At 62.3% G+C, this 18,279-nt stretch overlaps 1 protein-coding gene across 2 annotated transcripts; it reads right to left on the reverse strand.

The window, feature by feature from the left end:
* Window positions 1–758: 758 nt before the first annotated feature.
* On the reverse strand, window positions 759–16,894 carry KDM5C (lysine demethylase 5C). 2 transcript variants are annotated; one of them, XM_049793334.1, is made up of 27 exons: window positions 15,908–16,894; window positions 14,198–14,275; window positions 13,973–14,095; window positions 13,723–13,893; window positions 13,499–13,630; window positions 13,281–13,404; window positions 13,012–13,196; window positions 12,770–12,928; window positions 12,255–12,374; window positions 12,019–12,177; window positions 11,760–11,941; window positions 10,958–11,120; window positions 10,757–10,876; window positions 10,347–10,541; window positions 10,077–10,258; window positions 9,154–9,278; window positions 8,912–9,059; window positions 8,224–8,320; window positions 7,782–8,140; window positions 7,387–7,525; window positions 7,109–7,288; window positions 6,898–7,032; window positions 6,281–6,805; window positions 5,939–5,996; window positions 4,414–4,613; window positions 1,644–1,829; window positions 759–1,271 (listed from the first exon to the last, which is right to left on the reverse strand). In XM_049793334.1, exons 1-27 carry the CDS (start codon window positions 16,418–16,420, stop codon window positions 1,263–1,265), a joined length of 4,767 nt encoding a protein of 1,588 aa, XP_049649291.1. In that variant the 5' UTR covers window positions 16,421–16,894; the 3' UTR covers window positions 759–1,262. The 2 variants fall into 2 exon arrangements, with proteins under 2 accessions (XP_049649291.1, XP_049649289.1); XM_049793332.1 differs by having other exon boundaries at window positions 13,499–13,633.
* Between the last annotated feature and the right edge of the window lie 1,385 nt (window positions 16,895–18,279).

Below are 18,279 nucleotides of genomic sequence, written 5' to 3' on the forward strand. Positions count from 1 at the left end.
TTTGTCCTCAGGAAAAGTGATATTTACCTCAAAAAAGGAGGATTTCTCAACAAAAAAGAATGTTTTCCCTCAAGAAGGAGGGGGATACACCTAGAAGCAGAGTTTTATCTCAGGAAAAGGGATATTTACCTCAGGGTGGGGATCCTCAAAAGAGCAGGGGTTTTCCTCAAAGGCATATTCACCTCACAGAGGGAGATTTTACCTCAGAAAAAGTGTTTTTTTTACCTTAGAAAAGGTAAATTTTACCCTACACAGGAGCATTTTACCTCAAAAAAATAAGGGTTTTACCTCAAAAAAGCCCCCCCCAAATGGCGTATTTACCTCAGGGAGGGGGATTTTACCTCACCAAGTATAGTTTTACCTCAGGAAATGTAGATTTTACCTCACAGAGGAGGGTTTTACCTCAGAGAGGTGATCTTACCTCAGAAAAGGGGATTTTTACCTCAGGAAAGGTAGAGTTTACCTCACAGAAGAGATTTTTACCTCGGGGGAGGGCGGAGAATCGACGGTCGCTCGGACACCTGGGTCCGGACGATCGCCGCCTCGCGCCGCCGCCACCACCACCTGCCCGGGACCCCGCTCTTCCCGTTCGCCCATTGGCGGAGACCGTAGCCAATGGGAAAGTGCCTCAGTTCCCACCGCCAGCCCGCCCGCCCGGCGCATGCGCAGTGCGAATTCCCCCCACGTGTCCGCGCAGGCACTTTTAGTGGGGGGTGCCCCAAACCCGCCGCCCCCCCCCCCCCAAACACCCAAATCCCTTTTAGCCTCCAAAGTTTAATAATAATAAAAAAAATCATAATACAATAAAATAAGGCCCCCCGTCCCCGTCCCGCTACAAAGAGCCCAAGACTGTTAGTGTCGGCGGGGGGGGGCAGGGGGGCCCCAAATCCGCCCCCCCCCCTCTCCCCCACCCCCCCCCCCAACCCTATAAAAAACCCGGTGCGAGGAGGGGGGGGCTGGCCCTGCTGTGCTGGTTGGGGTCCCCCCCCGGTTTGGGGGGGGGGGGGGACCCCCGGACCCCCATCTGTGTGTGTGGCCCCCCCCGGGGCTTAAGGATACAAAAGAAATCAACTCAAATAATTACATCGCGGGGGGGGGGGGGGGGGGGGGGAGGGGGGGAGAAGGGAGGAAGGGGGGGGAGCCCCCCCCCAGTCCGAGGGGGGGTTGGGGGGCCCCAGGGTGGGGTGGGGGGGGCCCAGTATGGCCCCCCCCAATCCCTCCGGCCGCTGGCAGGTGTGTCCGTCCGAGCTGGGGGCTCCACGTCACGAGTCCTGAGTTGGGGGGGGGGGGCAGAAAGGGGGTTTGTTGGGGGGGGCACCCCATAACTGCAACCTGAAATGCCATGGGGAGACCCCCCCCCCCCCCCGCTGGGTGCCTTGCCCTGCGCCCCATAACCCCACACCCCGTCACTCTCACCTCCCAGGACATGAGGGTCCTGCACCCCATAAGACCCCCATGACACTGTGCCCCCCCCCCCCCGTACCCCATAACCCCTCCCAGGAGCCCCCACCCCATAACCCACCCCCACAAGACCCTCACCCCATAAGTCCCGTCCCCCCCCCTTCACCCCCCCACCCCCCAAATTCTGAGTTGCCCATCGTCGTTGCCCCCCCCCCCCCCTCGGCACTGCCTCCCCTACTCACCCCGGGGGCATGGGGGCCAGGCGGGGGGCTGTCCCGGGGGGTCCCCCCCTCGGGACCCCGACTCCTCTTTGGCTCCAGCTCCTCCTTGGCCAGGGGGGGGAGGTCACCCCGCTCCGCCCGGCGTTTCCGACGTCTTTCGGGGTCCCGGCCACGGGCGCGAGCACCCCGCCGCTCCGCCTGCTCCAGCTGGAAGAGAAGAGGGGACACACACACCCCCCCCACCCCATCAGTCACACACAGACCCCCCAAAATTTGGTGGGGGGGGGGGAACCCCTGGGAGTTTTGGGGTCCCCAGGGAGCTCTGAGGTCATTTTGAGGACTCCATCTTGAGGAGAAGGTGGAAGAGGGCAAGGGGAGCAATGTAGGGATGGTTTTGGGGTCCCTGGGGTGATTTTGGGGGTCCCCAGAGGAGTTTCAGGATCCTGGGGGGGGGGTTGGGGACCCTAACTTGAGGAGGAGGTGGAAGAGGGTCACGGGAGGAGTGTGGGGCCACTTTTGGGGTCCCTGGGGCAGTTTGGGGGGGGGGTCACCAGCAGAAGGGGTTCTGGGATAAAAGGGATGGTTTGGGGTGGCTGTAAGGTGAGGAGACAATTCTGGGGTGCCAAGAGTGGTTTGGGGCAGTTTTGGGGGTCCTGGGGATGCTTCAGGGGTTTTTTGGGGGGTTTTCAAGGATGGTTTGGGGCAGTTTTGGGGTCCCAAGAATGCTTTGGGGTGGTTTTAAGGTCCTGACAGTGGTCTAAGTGAGTTTTTGGGTCCTGGGGAAAACTTTGGGTTTGTTCCAGGATCCCGAGAGTAGTTTGGGGCAGTTTTGGGGATGCTTTGAGGTAGTTCTAGGGTCCTGAATGTGATTTAGGGTAGTTTTGGGGTTCTGGGGATGCTTTGGTGTGGTGTGGGGGTCCCAAGCATGGTTTGGGGCAGTTTTGGGATCCTGGGGAGAATTTGGGGTAGTTCTGGAGTCCCAAGAATGGTTTGTGGGTTTTGTGGATGCCTTGAGAAGGTTCTGTGGTCCCCGAGAATTGTCTGGGGCAATTTTGGGGTCCTGGGGACATTTTAGCATGGGTTTGGGGTCCTGAGATTGGTTAGAGGCAGTTTTGGGGTCCTGTGGAGACTTTGGGGGTGTTCTGGGATCCCAAGAGAGGATTGGAGCAGTTTTGGAGATGCTTCGATGTGGTTCTGTGGTCCTGAGTGTAATTCAGGGTAGTTTTGGGGTCCTGGGGACCTTTTGGAATGGTTTTGGGGTTCCAAGGATGGTCTGGGGCAGTTTTGGGGTCCTCAGGAGACTTTGGGGGGGGATGTTGGCATCCCAAGAATGGTTTGGGGCAGTTTTGGCATTCTGAGAAAACTTTATTGTGGTTCTGGGGTCCTGAGAGTAGTTCGGAGAAGTTTTGGGGTCCTGGGGAGAATTTGGTCTTGTTCTGACATCCTGAGAGTAATTTAGAGTACTTTTGAGGTCCTGGAACCACTTTGGGATCCAAAGGACAGTTTATTGCAATTTTGGGGATGCTTTGAAGTGGGTCTGGGTCCCGAGGGTGGTTTGGCACAGTTTTGGTATCCTAGGGACAATTTAGGGTTTTTTGGGGGGGTTTCCAATGGTATTTTGGGCAAGTTCTGGGGTCCAAAGGATGCTTTGCGGTGGTTTAGGGATCCCAAGGATGGTTTGGGGCAGTTTTGGGGATGCTTTCAGATGGTTCTGGGGTCCTGAGCACAGTTTAGGAGAGTTTTGCGGTCCTAGGTATGCTCTGGTTTGGGGCAGTTCTGATGTCCTGGGGACACTTTAGGCATTTCTGGGGAGTTCCAAGGATGGTTTGGGGCAGTTTTGGGGTCCTGGGCAAACTCTGGGGTTGTTTTGGGGTCCTGAGAGTGGTTTAGGGCAGCTTTCAGTACTGGGGAAGACTTTGGAGTGCTTTTAGGGACCCAAGGATGGTTCGGGGCAATTTTGGGGACGCTTTCAGAGGGTTCTTTGATCCTGACAGCAGTTTAGGGTCATTTTGGGGTCCTGGTGAGACTTTGGGCTGGTTTTAGGGTCTCAAGGGTGGCTTAGGACAGTTTGGGGGTCCTGAGGACACTTCGGGGTGGACTTGGCGGCCAGAGAGTGCTTTCAGGCAGTTTTTGGCTCCTGAGGAGACTTTGAGGTCGTTCTGGGGTTCCAAGAGTGGTTAAGGGCAGTTTTGGGGTCCTCAGGAGACTTTGGGGGTGTTCTGGGGTCTTGAGAGTGGTTTGGGGCAGTTCAGATGTCCTGGGGACTCTTTTAAGGGTTTTTTGAATTTCCAAGGATGGTTTGCAGCAGTTTTGGGGTGCTTGCCTATCTTGGATGGTTTTCATGGCCTAAGCATGGTTAGAGACAGTTTGGGGGACGCTCTGAGCTGGTTCTAGGGTTTCAAGAGTGGTTTGGGGCACTTTTGGGGTCCTGGGGAGACTCTGCGGTGTTTCTGGTGTCCCGAGAATTGTTTGCAGCATTTTTGGGGAAGCTTTAAGGTGGTTCAGGGGTCCCCAGGAGTGTTTTAGGCTGTTCCGGGGTGCTGTGGAGACTGTGGGGTGGTTTGGGGGGTCCCAAGGATTGTTTGGGGCAGTTTTGGGGTCCCTACATTAGTTTGGGACAGTTTTGTGGTCTGGTGGACATGCTTTGGGAGGAGTTGTGGGGGCCCCAGGATTCTCTGGGGACGTTTTGGGGTCCTGGGAATGCTCTGCAGCCCTGGACAAGGTTTGGGAGGGGTTTTGGGTCTGCGTTGGTCATTGAGGGGAGTTTTGGAGTTCAGGGGTTTCCCCGTACCTCAAGGAGGAGGCGGAAGAGGGGGAGGGGGGGCGGGCGGGCAGCCTGCAGCAGACGCCAGATGCTCTGGGCCTCGTCCAGCGTCACCTCCAGCAGGTCCCCCTCCATCATCAGCTCCTCCAGCGGCCGCCGTGCCCCCTCCGCCAGCTCCAGCACCGGGCCCTGCAGCCGCGGCAGCACCGCGCTCAGCGCTTCCAGCTCTGCGGGGACACCGCGTCACCAGGGGGGACACCGCGTCACCAGGGGAGGGGGGGGGGAAACACACCACGGCATGGGGCTGTGCTGGACCCCCCCCCCCGCAACAGGACACCCCCAGGGCACCTCTGGGAGCTGTACAGGCCCTCCCGCACTCACATAGGAGCCCCAGGGCTGCCGCTGTGGGATCCAGAGGGTTCACGTGGGATTCCTGGAATCCCACGTAGTCCTAGGGCTCCCAGGGGAGTGCACTCACATGGGATCCACTAGGCTCCCGTGGGATCCCTGGAGTCCCACACCATCCCTGCGACGCACATGGGAGCCACAGGGTCCCGCAGCATCACTGCGCTCACACGAGATCTACTGGGTCCCACTGTGCCCCCATGGGATACACTGGGGCCTAGGCACATATGGGATCCCTGGAGTCCCACAGGGATCAGAGGGGATCTACAGGACTCACACAAGGATCCTTAGAGGCCCAGTGTCCCCTGTACTATTACAGGATCCGAGGGAGCCCAGCGTTACACTGGCTCTACAGGGCTCACATAGGATCTCTGCAGTCCCGCAGTGCCTCCTACACTGAAAAGGGAGCCACTGGATCCCACGGCATCCCCTGTGCTCACACAGGATCCACAGGGCTCACGTGGGATCCACTAGGTCCCCCAGAATCACATGGGATCCACAGGGCTGGCAGAGGATCCCTCAAGTCCCACAGCGTCCCCTACATTCCCATGGAATCCCTGCAGTTGCACGTTGTCCCTATACTCGCAGGGATCTTATGCGAGTCCTATAGATCCAGAGTCCTGCAACAGCCCCTGCACTCCCACGTTATCCACAGGGCTCACGCAGGATCCCTAGAGTCCCACAGGATCCACCAGGCTCACATAGACTCCTTAGAGTCCTGCAGTGTCACCTGTGCTCAGATGGGATCCGTAGGATCTGCGCAGGATCCAGTTGATCCCCTAGTGACCCCTGTGCTCATACTGGATCTATAGGGCTAGCACAGGATCCCTGGTGTCCCATACTGTGCCCTGCACTCAGATGGGATCCCCAGAACCCCACATTGTCCGTGTACTCACAGAGGATCCTACAGGAACCCCATAGATCAGAGTCCCACAGGATCCCCTGTATTCACAAAGGATCCACTGGATCTCGCCATCTCCCCTGCCCTCACATGGGATCCCTGGAGTCCAACAGCTTTCCCCGGGACACGCAGGGAAGCCATAGGGCCCACGTGGGATCCAACAGATCCCAGCATCCCTGCTGCTCACAGGGAATCCTAGGGGATCCACCAAAGCCCCTAAAAGCCCCCCCCCAAGATCCCACTCACCTGAGGGCAGGGGGCCGTTCTTCTCCGGGCTGGGGGCATCGCCGTTCTCCACCGACACCTGGAGATGCAAGGGCACTGTGTTGGGGGGGAGGGCGGGACACAGCCTCCCCCAGCCCCAAAATCTGCCCCACACCTCCCTCAGCCCCAATACCCACCCCATAGCGTTGCCCTACATCTCTTCCAGCCCCAATACCTGCCCCCCAACCCCTAAAATACCTTCCCTACAGCCCCAATACCCACCCCAAGCCAGCCTCACACCCCCTCCAGCCCCGATACCCACCCCACAACCCCAAAACCTTCCCCTCCAGCCCCCATTGCACCCCCTCCCCACCCCTCCTCAACCTTGGTCTGCTCGTTGCGGCTGGCCTCCCGCAAAGCGCCGGCCCCGTCTCCGTGCAGGCGATGCCGCAGAGCCGCCAACCGCTCCAAGGGCCCGGCTACGTCAGGAGAAGCGAGGAGCTGACGGGCACGATCCTGCCAAGTGATGGCTCGTTCGGTCAAACACTGCAAGGCTTCGCCCTCCGGCAACCGCACCGGCAGCTTCTGCAGAGCCACCAGCAACGCCAAGATGGTTTCCAACCGGGGACGCCGCGATCGTTGGCAAAGAGGGCAGAGAAATTTGGCGTCCCACTCCCACCAAGCCGGAGAGGGCTTTTGAGAGCCTAAGCGGGGCCAGGCTACGCAAGCACCATGAAACCAGTCCCGGCAGAGCTGGCACTGCAGCATGCCGGGGCTCGCCGGTTGCCCACAGACGCAGGAGGGTGGTCCGGGACCCGGGAGGGGTGGCGCAGCTTTTTGAGCGTTGGCGTGGCGTAGCCGGAGCATCCCCTCTTTTTCTTTCTGCTCTCCTTCTTTAAACGCCACGATCTGGGGGGGTGGGAAGAGGGACGTGAGCGGTGGGGGGGATGCAGGGTGCCCCACAGCTCTGCTCCCCTGCCCCCAGCAAAAATCCTACTCACCACAGCACCGGGGTCACGGAGATCCTGCGCCGAGAGCCCCAAGCTCTCGGCATCCAGTTTGTAAAGCCCCGGCTCCTGCCGCCACTTGAGCCGCTTGCTGCTATCGGAGCCGGCGTCGGCACAGGGACACAGCACCTACAGGGATGTAAAGGGGGTCACAGCGTGGTCCCCAGGACCCACCCCCCCAACCCGCCAGGTCCTCGTCACCCACCTCCAACAAGGTGTAGCAGGAATTTTTCTTCAGGAAAGTACGGGAAGCTTTATCCCGCCAGGAATGAGCTGTGCCAACCTGCACCTCCAGCTGCCGCAGCTCCTCTAGCCGCACCGGTAGATCCCGGCCCACCGCCACCAGCCCCTCCAGGTCATCCAGGCAGGGGTAGTGGTCACCATTCTGAGGTGGAGGGGGGAAGAGGGGACAGAGGTGAAGTGGGGGGGTTTAAGAGCCCCCCCACCCCAGCCCAGGGCAAAAAGGGCGTCCCCAGAGCCAACCTGGATCTCCTCCACATCAGCAATCCAGGCACGGGCCTTGGCCAGGGCTTCTTTCAGCGCTTGGATGTTGGGCAGGAGAGCCGGGATGTTTTCTGCTTCTTTGATGATGGCAGCCAACGTGGCCGGGGGGTGTTTCTGCCTGCAGGAAGGGGGTGAGAATCCAGGCGTCCAACCGCTCGACTCCCCCACCCCTGAGATCCCAGAGACCCCCACAAACCCAGGTCTGGTCCCCGCAAGGGTCTGGCCCCAGCCTGGCTCCCCTTGGGAACAGAGGCAGCCAAACCCCAACCCTTTATCCCACCTCCTCACGGGGGCAGCCCCAAGCCCCTCTATCCCCACCTAGAGATACAAGGAGCAACCCACAGCCCCTTTTCCCCACGGGGCCGCATCCTGACCTGGCCTCCAGGCACATCTGAGCTTTCTCCTCCCAACGCTGAGCGATTGTGAGCAGCTCCTGCAGCTCTGCCATGGCCACATCGACAGCTGGGCTGGGAGCGACGGTACGACCGGCCCGGATGAGACCCCTCATGACGGGGAGGGGGACACGAGCGCGAGGGGACCGCAGGGTGGCCGTCACCTCCTCTAACCAAGCGGCCTGGGCCAACTGCCGTTCCAACCGACGGCTCTCCGGCACCTCCACACCCAACCGGGCCCCTCGTTCCAGCAGCCCCCGCAGAACCGCTGGCCCCGGGGGGGCCGACTCCAGTGCTGCCTGTGCTTCGGCTTGGAAAGCCTCCACACGCTCCAGCAAGGCCTGGAGGGGGCAAGGACAGCATCAGTAACACTGCGTACCCCTCACAAGAGATGGGGGGATATGGAAGGGCCCCCCCGGCTCACCTGGACCTCCCCGATCTGGTGCATGACGCAGGGCAGCTGGTTCATCTGCTCCAGGAAGGCACGGAGCTCCTCCACAGTCAGTGAGGGTGCTGGTACCCTGCAGTCCCAGGGCGGGGGGTACGTCACTCCCGGGGTGACCACGGGGACAGGGTTGGGGACATGGGGGTGGCTGGGACCCAGGGTGACAGAGGAGGACCGGGACAGGGGGTCTATGGGGTCCACAGGGGATGGGAGGGCGACACGGGGGTGGCTAGACTGTGGGGGATGGGATAGGGACATGGGGGACAGGATGGGACCCACAGGGGAAGGGACAGGGACATGGGAGTGGCTGGGGTCCACAGGGGACAGGACGGGGGACACGGGAGACAGGATGGGGTCCATGCAGGATGGGACAGGGACACGAGGGTGGCTGGGGGGCATAGGGGACAGGATGGGACAGGGGTGGCTGGGGTCTACGAGGACAGGACGGAGACAGAGGGCATGGGATGGTGACGCGGGGGTGGCTGGAGCCCACAGGGGACAGGATAGGGACATGGGGAAGCAGAAGAGGGGCACAGAACTAGCAGTAGACCAAGACAACAGAACAGGGACAGGGGGAAGAGGAGGAAGAACCAGTACGGTGACATGGAGCTGCCAGGGACACAGAGGGAAGGCTGGGGACACTGTGGGGGACACGGGGGACACTCACCCCGTCTCCTGGGAGCTGATGAGCCCCAGGGCCTCGGAGACGCAACGCTCGGCCTGACTCAGGCAGCCCTTGAGCCGATGCAGCAGCTCGTTCTCAGGGAACTTGCGCTCCCGTGCCTCCGACTCCAACGCCCGCAGCTCCTCCAGCGCTGGCCGGGAACAGCCGGGGAGGGTCAGGGCTGCGCCCCAAAACCTCCCTGAGCCCCCACCCTCGCCCCCAATCCTCCCGGCCCTCCAACTCACTCCGCTTGCGGCCGTCTTCCACCTCCAGGGCGATGCGGACTTTGTTGGCCCAGGTGTCGAAGGACTCGGCTCGCACCTTCAGCTTGTGCAGCATGGCTGGCAGCTCATCCAGCGTGTAGCGGTACCTGGGGGGCAATCAGCAAGAGTTTTTGGGGGAGGGGGTCAGCAAGAGTTTTTGGGGCAATCATTACCACCCTACAGGCATTAGGAGGTCATTGGGAGCCCCTGGTTGTCCCCATGGCCTACCCCAAGGGTACGGTAGAGGCAAATAGGACCCCCAAACTGTGCCCACATCCTCCCCACAGGGCACGGTGGGGCTGCTAGGGTGGCTGGGGGCCTCCATGTCCCCCCCTCCACCAGCACGAGGTGCGGGGGGCAATCGAATCCCCAGGCCATGCCCTTGTAACCCCCCCAGAGGCACACCGAGGCCTGGACACCCCCAAACCATCCCCATATGTCCCCCCAGGGGTACACCAAGAGCCCCAGCACCCCCAAACCACACCTACATTGCCCCAGGGGTACATCAAGGTCCACAGCCCCCCCAGACTTTACCCACACCCCCTCAGCATAAACCAAGACCACTAGCACCCCCAAACCATACCCATGTCACCCCCAAACTCTACCCACATCCCCCCAGGAGTAAACCAAGACAACCAGCACCCCAAAACCCTACCCAAGTGTCCCCACCAGGGGCACACTGAGACCCTCAGCATACCCAAACCCTACCCAAGTCCCCTTCCAGGGGCACCACCGAGGCCCAGGGCACCCCCAAACCCTACCCCCAATCCCCCCCAGGCGCACATCAAGGCCCCCAGCACCCCCAAACCCTACCCACATGCCCTCTTGCAGAGCCACCGAGTCCCACAGCACCCCAAGACCGTGCCCACATCCCCCCCAAATCATGGGGGACGTCCCCCGCACACCTGAGGTACTGCTTGCTGCGGGGGCACTTGCAGAGATCGTCCATGTGGTAGAGGCAGACGAGGCACTGGGGACAGTCGTAACAAGCCAGCGCCGAGAGGAAACATGTCGTCTTGCATTTATCGCACTGCCGCTCGTCATCCGGCAGCAGCTCGAAAGCCTCCCGCTCCGCCTCCGTGATACCCTGGGACAGGGAGAAACCATAAAACGTGATCATTGGCCCCCATGTAGCCCCACAAAATTTTTGCGGGGTTCCACCAATGTTCCCCCACCTTTTCCAGCAGCGCTTTGCGGAGTTTACGCTCCTCCTGCACCAGCACGAACATCTCTTTGTGAACGGCGGCCGCCAAGTTGAGGTCCAGCTTTTCGGGGCAAGCCGCCATCTTGCAGATGAGTTCCTCGTGGGAGAAGACGCAGTAACGTCGCAAACGTCGGTAGTGCTCGATGCACTGCCTGCCAGCGGGCAGCTGCGGGTGATACCGGGTGTTACGGGGGACCCCCAAATTTGGGGGAACCCCAAAATGCACTCCCCAACGGAGCCGGGCATCCTCAGCTCGAATCATGGTGCTGGATCCCCCAAAATTCCAGCTCAACGCTCCGAGCTCCCCAAGCATCCTCCCCGAGGAGCACCCAGACCACATTTAGGGTTCTCCCCCAGGTTTTTGGGGGTGCAGGGGCTCACCCAGTCAGCGGTACAGAAGTTCACGGCCTCTGCAAAGTTGTAACCCTGGTTGAAACCGCTGTGGTATGCCCGGGGGAAGGTGATGACAAATTCACCGGCGCACTGGTTGGTCCTTACGACCTAAAAGAGAGAGAAAATTTGGGGTAAGGGAGGGGAAAGTAAGGAGTTTGGGGGGGGCTCTGAGGGGATCCCGATACTCACGGGCACACCGTGGGCCATGAGAGTGTTGGGGTTCATGAGGGTGACGAGTTGGTGGAGCAGGTCGGGCTGGCTCTCGAAGAGCTCCGGTGTCAGCTTCTTCATCACCTCTTCCAGGTGCTCGGCCGCGAAGGAGGGGACCCCGTACCACGTCTTGGGCTCACCCCTGGAGGGGGGGGGGAGGTACGGGGTCAGAGGCACCCCAAAACCCCTCCTCCCACCCCATACCATGGCTTGGGGGCACCCCAAAGGCTCCCCTCCCACCCTGTACCACGTATAGGGCTTGCTCCTGGAGCGAGGAATAAGGTCAGGGGTGCCCCAAAAACCCCCCTCCTGCCCCATACCACATCTTGGGCTCACAGCACCCCAAAAACCTCTTCTCACCCCATACTGCAGCTTCAGCTTGCCCCAGGTGGGGGATGAGGTCAGGGCACCCCAAAAAACCTTCTCTCACCCCATAACCCATCTTGGGCTTGACCCTGGGGGGTCAAGGCGTGCCAAAAACCTTCTCTAACCCCATACCGCATCTTGGGCTCAGGCCTGGGGGGTTGTGGCACCCCAAAAACCTCCTCTAGCCCCATACCCCATCTTCAGCTTGCCCCTGGGTTGGAGATACAGTCAGGGCACTCCAAAAAACCTTCACCTGCCCCAAACCACATCTCCTTGCCCCAAGGAAGTTGTGACGCCCCAAAAAAACCCCGCCTGCCCCTGCGTAGGGGGGAAAGGTCAGGAGCACCCCAAAACCTCTCCTTCTACCTCCCATGATCACCCCTCACCACCCAAACACCCCCCCCAAGCCTCCCACCAGTGGAGGTAGTTGATGGAGTAGCTCCAGTGGTCCTCGATGTGCCAGCAAAAGGCGGAGAAGACCATCCCCACGTAGAGCCACGGCACCTTCATTCCCGAAATATCAGCGTTGATATGGCACAGCACCGACTGCTTCAACACCGGCATCACGTTCAGGTTCCAACCGCTGCCGGCATACTCCTTTGGAGGACGTAAAGACAATGTCACCCCCACCACGGGCGACTATGACACCCCCATGGGGTTGGGGTCTCCCTCACCTCCTCCTCCGGCGAGAGCTTCCTTTTGCCGTCGCTGATGGGGAAACCGCTGCCGAATTCCTTGGAGTGGATGTCGGCGCCATACTCCACTGTCACGTCCTCCTCGATGCTGTTCACCAGCCGCCAAAATTCCTTCTCCACCAGCTCTGTGGGGACCATCTGGGGAGAAAGTGGGAGGGATGTTAGAGACTTGGAGGGGCTCACGGGGGTACCAGCAGGGTCCCAAGCATACTCACGTGGACGGGCATGTTGAAATAGTCGGCTTTGAAGGAGTCAGCCATCTCCCCGAAGCTCTGCAGGGTGTATTCCCGCGTTGCCTGCTCGAAACCAAAAGCCTCCGGCGGTCGCTTGCACTCCTGAAGAAGAGGGATGGGGGGTCAGGGTGGGGGTCCCCAGCCCCACAGACATGACGTGGGGGAACCTAACAACATAGATGGGATGGGATGTGAGGCACGGGGTTGGTGTGCGGGTCCCCAGCCCCACGGATCGGATAAGATATTGAGTCGGGGGTCCCTAACCCCACAGACAGGGGTCCCCAGCCTCACAGACAGGACTGGATGCAATTCAGGGGGGTCCCAGCCCCTCAGATAGGACAGGGCATGAGTTGGGGGTCCCCAACTCCACAGCTAAGATGAGACACAACACAGGGGGTCCCCAGCCCCGCAGCCAGGACGCAATGCAAAATGGGGGTGTGCAGGGCACGACGTAGGTGGTCGGGGACGGGTCCCCACGTCCCTCCCAACATCCTCACCGCCATGACGCATTTGGGGCAGCGCCAGATGCCCTTGGGGATTTCGGGCAGGGGCGGGAGGAGGCAGAAAATGTGGTAGTTGTCGTCGCAGCCGTCGCAGAGCAGCAGCTTGTCATCTTCGTCCCCTCGCGAGCAGATCCGACAGATGTAAGAATCGACCTGGAGAGAAGCAGAAGGGGTTGGGGTGAGGCTCTGCCCCACAGTGTTGTGTCGTCCCCGGCCCCGTAGCACGGGGTACTTACGAACTGGCTGTTGCTGTGGCTGCGGCGCAGACGCATGGTCATTTTGGTGCAGGGCTCGGGGCTGTGCCGCAGCTCCTCCTTCCCCTCCAGGTAAGCACGGGGAGACGCTGGCTCCACCTTGGCCTCGGGTCCCACCGGTTCCTCCTTCACCACCACCGTGGGGGGACACTCGGGACCATCTTTATCTGGGGAGCAAAGAATTAGGAGGGGGGGTGTCACAGCTACTCCCCTGTGCTCCCCAAATCACCCCAGAGGGATTCCCCCCATACCTTTCTTACGTAGGGTCTTGTCTTTGGCCACCAGCCCCAACCCCAACATTTTGGGGCCAGCCCCATAGATCTGCAGCTTTTTCAGCTCCGGGTTTTTCTCAATGTCTTCCTCCGTGGGCTCCGGCTGCGGGATGGCAGAGTCACGGCAGGGGGGTGTCCCTAAAAATGTGGAGGGGGGCGGGGGGGGGGGGGGGGGGATGTTTTTTGGGGGTGCTCACCTCCTGCTGCAGGCGTTTAGCCCGACGGCCGTAGCTGTTGAACTTGGAGGGCTGGACGGACTGGCGCAGCGGGATGCTGTGGGGTTTGTACTCCCGGTCCTTCTCCTCGCTCTCAAAGGGCCGCGTGTTGCACTGCTGAAGGGAAGAGACCCTCAGAGTGGTGGGCGGCACCCTGTAGCCCCCCCCCCCCATATGTTGCCCACTAAATCACCCCATTTTCTCACCACCAGGTTGGCCCCCGACTGGTACATCTCGTAGGGGTAGATGATGCGCTCGTAGTGGGCGCGCAGCAGCGAGCCGATGTTCTTTCCCGAGGGGTAAGCGAGGCGCTGGGCCACCCGAGCCCACCGCCGGTCCTTACAGATAGCCTCGTACCCCCCTTCCTCCATTACCACCTGAGAGAAGAACATACATGAAGGACCCCCAAACCAGTTACAGCCCCCACCCCCAGTACCCTCCCGTGCACCCCCAGACCTTGCTGAGGCTGTAGAGGTCAAGGATACGTCGCTCGACGTTGGGGATCTTGAGCGAGGAACCCTGGATTTCCCAAAATTTGGCGATCTGGTCCAGGTAGTTCAGCTTGACCCGGGTCTGCGCCTGCCAGGGGTGGGGGGGAACATAAGGGGGGGAAGGGTGAGCCCTGTGCACATCCCAAAATCAGCTGGGGAGGGGACGAAAAGGGAGCCGCCCCCCACTCACCTCCAGCTCGTTGAGCCGCTGGATGCGGGGGGTGAATCTGAAGTTGTCCACCTCCACGGCAAAGGGGGGCTGCCAGTCCTGGGGAGATGGGGGCAGGGGGGGTTAGCAGCAACAGCCCCCCCCATTCCTATACAGGCAGGGACAGGCAGGGACAGGCAGGGAAGCCCTGAGGGCTCTGCAGGGGGAAGGGGGGGGGAGGGGGGGCAAGCATAGCCACAGCCATCTAAATTTGGAGGGGGAAGGGCAGGCACTTCGGCTGTGTACCCCCCTCATCATGAGGGACAGCCTCGCAGCATGCACCCCATTTTGGGGGGGCCCCCACGCGGGGAGGCGGTGACGCCAGCACGGCCAGGCCCAGCCCTCCCCGGAAGCTGTTCTCCACCTCACCAAGCTGGGGGGACCAGATCGGCCTGTCGTGTGTGTCCCCCACCCCCAAACCAATGGCGCCAGGACCCCCTCAAACTGGGAAAGAGGACAAAGGGACACCCCCCCCCCCCCCTCCCCAGTAGGGACACGACGCGGCCACCCCATCCCCCCCCGCCAAAACAAGATACAAGCCCATGAAGGGGGGACTGCAAGCACGAACGAGGTTGGTGGGGATGGGGGGGGGCTCAGCCCCCCACTTGCCCCCCCCCTCATTCCAGGGGACCCTCCTTCCAAGGGGCGCTGCCCAACCTGGGGACCCCCCTGGCTTCGGCCGGGTTCCCCCCTGCCGCTCGCCAGACAAAGGCTCGGCGGTGGCAGCCATATTGGCCGTGTCACTGTTGTTGTTGTGAGGGCCAGCGTGGGGGGACACACACATGCAGACCACCCCCCTCCCCAAGTACGTCGTGTCCCGTCCCCCCCCCCCCTCGCCAAACCCCAGGGCGGGATGGCACCCCAAATTCCTTTGGGTCCGTTCCCCCCACCCAGCACAAGACAGGTGGGTGAGGGGCCTTGCTAGGGGGAAACGAGGGGCCCTTGACCCCCCTCCCCCCAGGGTCTGGCCTGTGTAGCACCCCCAAAATCCAGCCCCAGCGGGGACCCCCCTGGCCCATGGGCACCCCCGCGGCCAGGGGGGGCTATTTACCCCATGTCGGGGGGGTATTTACTCCTCCCCAGCCCGTGCATTTACTCCTCAAACCAGGTGGGTATTTACCCCCCCAGCCAAGCTGGTATGGATCCCTATAGCTCCCATATTTATCCCAAAACAAGGGGGTATTTCCCCCCTGACGAAGAGCAGCGTCGGGGTTATTTACCCACCCTGAGTGGGTATTTACATCCAGGATGGAGTGGGAGGGGGAATTACTCCCCCAGAGGGGGGCAATTAACCCCCCAAATGGGCAGATACCACGGGGGAGATGGAGGGCAATTAACCCCCCTAAATGGGAAGATACCCCCACCCTGGGGGGGAAATTAACCCCCCCAAATGGGAAATTACCCCCACGGGGGGGGTGGGGGCAATTACCCTCCCCCAAATGGGAGGGTATCCCCCCTAAATGGGAAGTTACCCCCACGGGGGGGTGGGGGCAACTACTCCCCCAAGTGGGAACTCACCCCCACGGGGGGCGGGGGGGGGGCCGCCTACCCCATAGCAAATCCCCAACCCCACACCTCAAGGGACGCTCACCCCAGCGGGGCAAAGACCCCCAGCTGCGGCCCTCCCCCCCCCCCCCCCCCAAACCCACCCAGCAGCCCCCTCCCCGCCTCCCCCCCCCCTTCCACACTCACAGCTGGGGGTCGGATCTTGCAGATGCCGCTTTTCTCGGCGATGGGGCGGATCTTGGCGATGTAACCCAGGGGGTCGCTGAACTCGGCCCAGCTGGGCTCGAAGACGGGACATTCGGGGGGGGGTAAAAAGTCCTCGGGGGGCTCCAGTTCACCGGCAACCGATAGCCACGGTGTCCCCCACTCGCCCCGCTGATCCCCACCGCTCGGGGGACCCCGGGGGGCTTCCCCCCCGCTGCGGGGACCCCCAAAGGGTCTCCGGGCCTTGTCCTCAGGGCCTGGGCGATCCCCGCTTCGGGCCCCCCGTTCTTCGGGGGTCTTGCGGGGGCTTCGCTCATCGCCCGGGGGACGCCCGCCGGGTCCCTTGCCGGTCCCCCCCTCCTTTACCCCGCGGCTCCCCACCGGCTTTAGGGGGGCGAGGGGCCGCCGCGGCCCTCTCCTCCCCCGCGGCTTTAGGGGGGGCGGCAGCCGACCGGGGGGGAGCCGCGTCTCCGATGGGCTCCGTCCCCCCCCCATTCCCCGCCCCGGCCCCGTTTGGCCTCCTCGTCCCCCTCCGGCGGCGAGGGGGTGCCCCAAGGCGGCGAACCCCCCGGGGCGGGCCCCCACTCGACCCAACCGCCCCCTCCGCGCTGCTGCTCCCCCTCTTCCATCCTCCCCACCGAGGGGAGGGGGTACCGTCGCTGCCCGCGGGGGACCCCCTCAGGGGGCCATAGAGGCCCCCGCCGCCCCCTCACAGGCCCCCGGGCCGCCCCCTCACAGGCCCTGGGCCGCCCCCCCCCTCCCCAAGCCCCGGGGAAAGGGGGGGGAGGAGAGTGCCCAGGTGCCTCCGCCGACCTGCTCCGCTTGTCCCCCCCGGCCCCGCCGCCTCCTGGCCGCGGGAAGCGGCCCCCACCGGCCCCGCAATCCGCCCGCCTCAAGCCCGAGGCCTGCCCGGTCCCCCCAGCCGGGCCGCCGCCGCCATCTTGAGTTCCCTCCTCCTCTCGCTCCCCCCCGCCCCCCGCCCCGCGCGCACGCACACACTGCGCAGGCGCGGCCGCGCACACCGCCCCGCGCGGTGCTGCGTCTCTCTCTCCCTTCACGGCGCCGTCTCCTTCCGCCGCGGGAAGGGGAGGGCGCTGAGCGCGGCGGCGACGCCGCCGCAACCGGCTACGAGGGCTCGAAAAGGGAGGAGGGGAACGCGGCCGCCCCCGGCACCCCCACCCCCGCGGCTCGGCCGGCGGGAGGCGGTGCGACGGGAGGAGCGAGGGGAGAAAAATAGTCCTCAGGCTCCGCCCCCTCCCCCGCGGCGGAGGGATCCCCGCCGCCGGCTTGCGCCTCCGCCGCTGGGTCAGCGGAGGAGCCGGGGCTTCTTGTGCACGTTTAAAGGGGCGCAGCGCGCATGCGCTGCCCGCCCGGCCGCGGGGTGGGAGGGCGGAGCGCGGGGCGGGGGCTATCGCCGTCCCGAGGGGCGGAGCTAAGGGGAGCTCCGCCCCCGCCCCGGCGCCCCGCCCCGGCGCGCCTTCGCAGCCGCTCCTGCCCCACCCAGCGGCACCTATAGCCCCTATGGCCATAGGGGCCCTATTATAGCCCCTATAGCCCCCAGGCACCTATAGCCATAGGATCCCTATTGTAGCCCCTATAGCCCCCAGGCACGTATAGCCATAGGATCCCTATTATAGCCCCTATAGCCCCCAGGCACGTATAGCCATAGGGTCCCTATTATAACCCTGTAGCCCCCAGGCACTTATAGCCATAGGACCCCTATTATAGCCCCCAGGCACGTGTAGTCATAGGGTCCCTATTATAGCCCTTCTGGCCCCCAGGCACGTATGGCCATAGGGTCCCTATTATAGCCCCTATAGCCCCCAGGCACGTATAGCCATAGGGTCCCTATTATAGCTCCTATAGCCCCTAGGCACGTGTGGCCATAGGACCCCTATTATAGCCCCTGTAGCCCCCAGGCACCTATAGCCATAGGGTCCCTCTTGTGGCCCCTATAGCCCCAGGCCCCTATAGTCATAGGGTCCCTGTTATAGCTCCTAGAGCCCCCAGGCATGTATAGCCATAGGGTCCCTATTATAGCCCCTATAGCCCCCAGGCACGTATAGCTATAGGATCCCTCTTGTGGCCCCTATAGCCCCAGGCCCTTATAGTCATAGGGTCCCTGTTATAGCCCCTATAGCCCCTGCTCCCTATAGCCCCCAGGCACATATAGCCATAGGGTCCCTATTATGGCCCCTATAGCCTCTAAGCACCTATAGCCCCAGGGTCTCTGTTATAGTCCCTATAGCCCCACGGTCCCTATTAGGGCCCATATAGCCCCCAGGCCCCTATATCTCTCAGGGTCCTATAGCCCCAGCCCCCTAACTGTAAAAGGGGCCCTATAGCCCTTTCAA

Source organism: Accipiter gentilis, chromosome 38, assembly GCF_929443795.1.
Source record: "Accipiter gentilis chromosome 38, bAccGen1.1, whole genome shotgun sequence".
Lineage (NCBI taxonomy): Eukaryota > Metazoa > Chordata > Aves > Accipitriformes > Accipitridae > Astur > Astur gentilis.

Excerpts from the sequence above, each read along its gene's own strand:
- KDM5C (XM_049793332.1), bottom strand. The coding sequence starts at position 16,420 with ATGGGGGGGGGACGGAGCCCATCGGAGACGCGGCTCCCCCCCGGTCGG. Across the intron at positions 12,929-13,011 it reads GCCACAGCAACAGCCAGTTC|GTCGATTCTTACATCTGTCG; the intron begins GTAAGTACCCCG and ends GCTTCTCTCCAG. Across the intron at positions 5,997-6,280 it reads GCCGCAACGAGCAGACCAAG|GTGTCGGTGGAGAACGGCGA; the intron begins GTTGAGGAGGGG and ends TTGCATCTCCAG.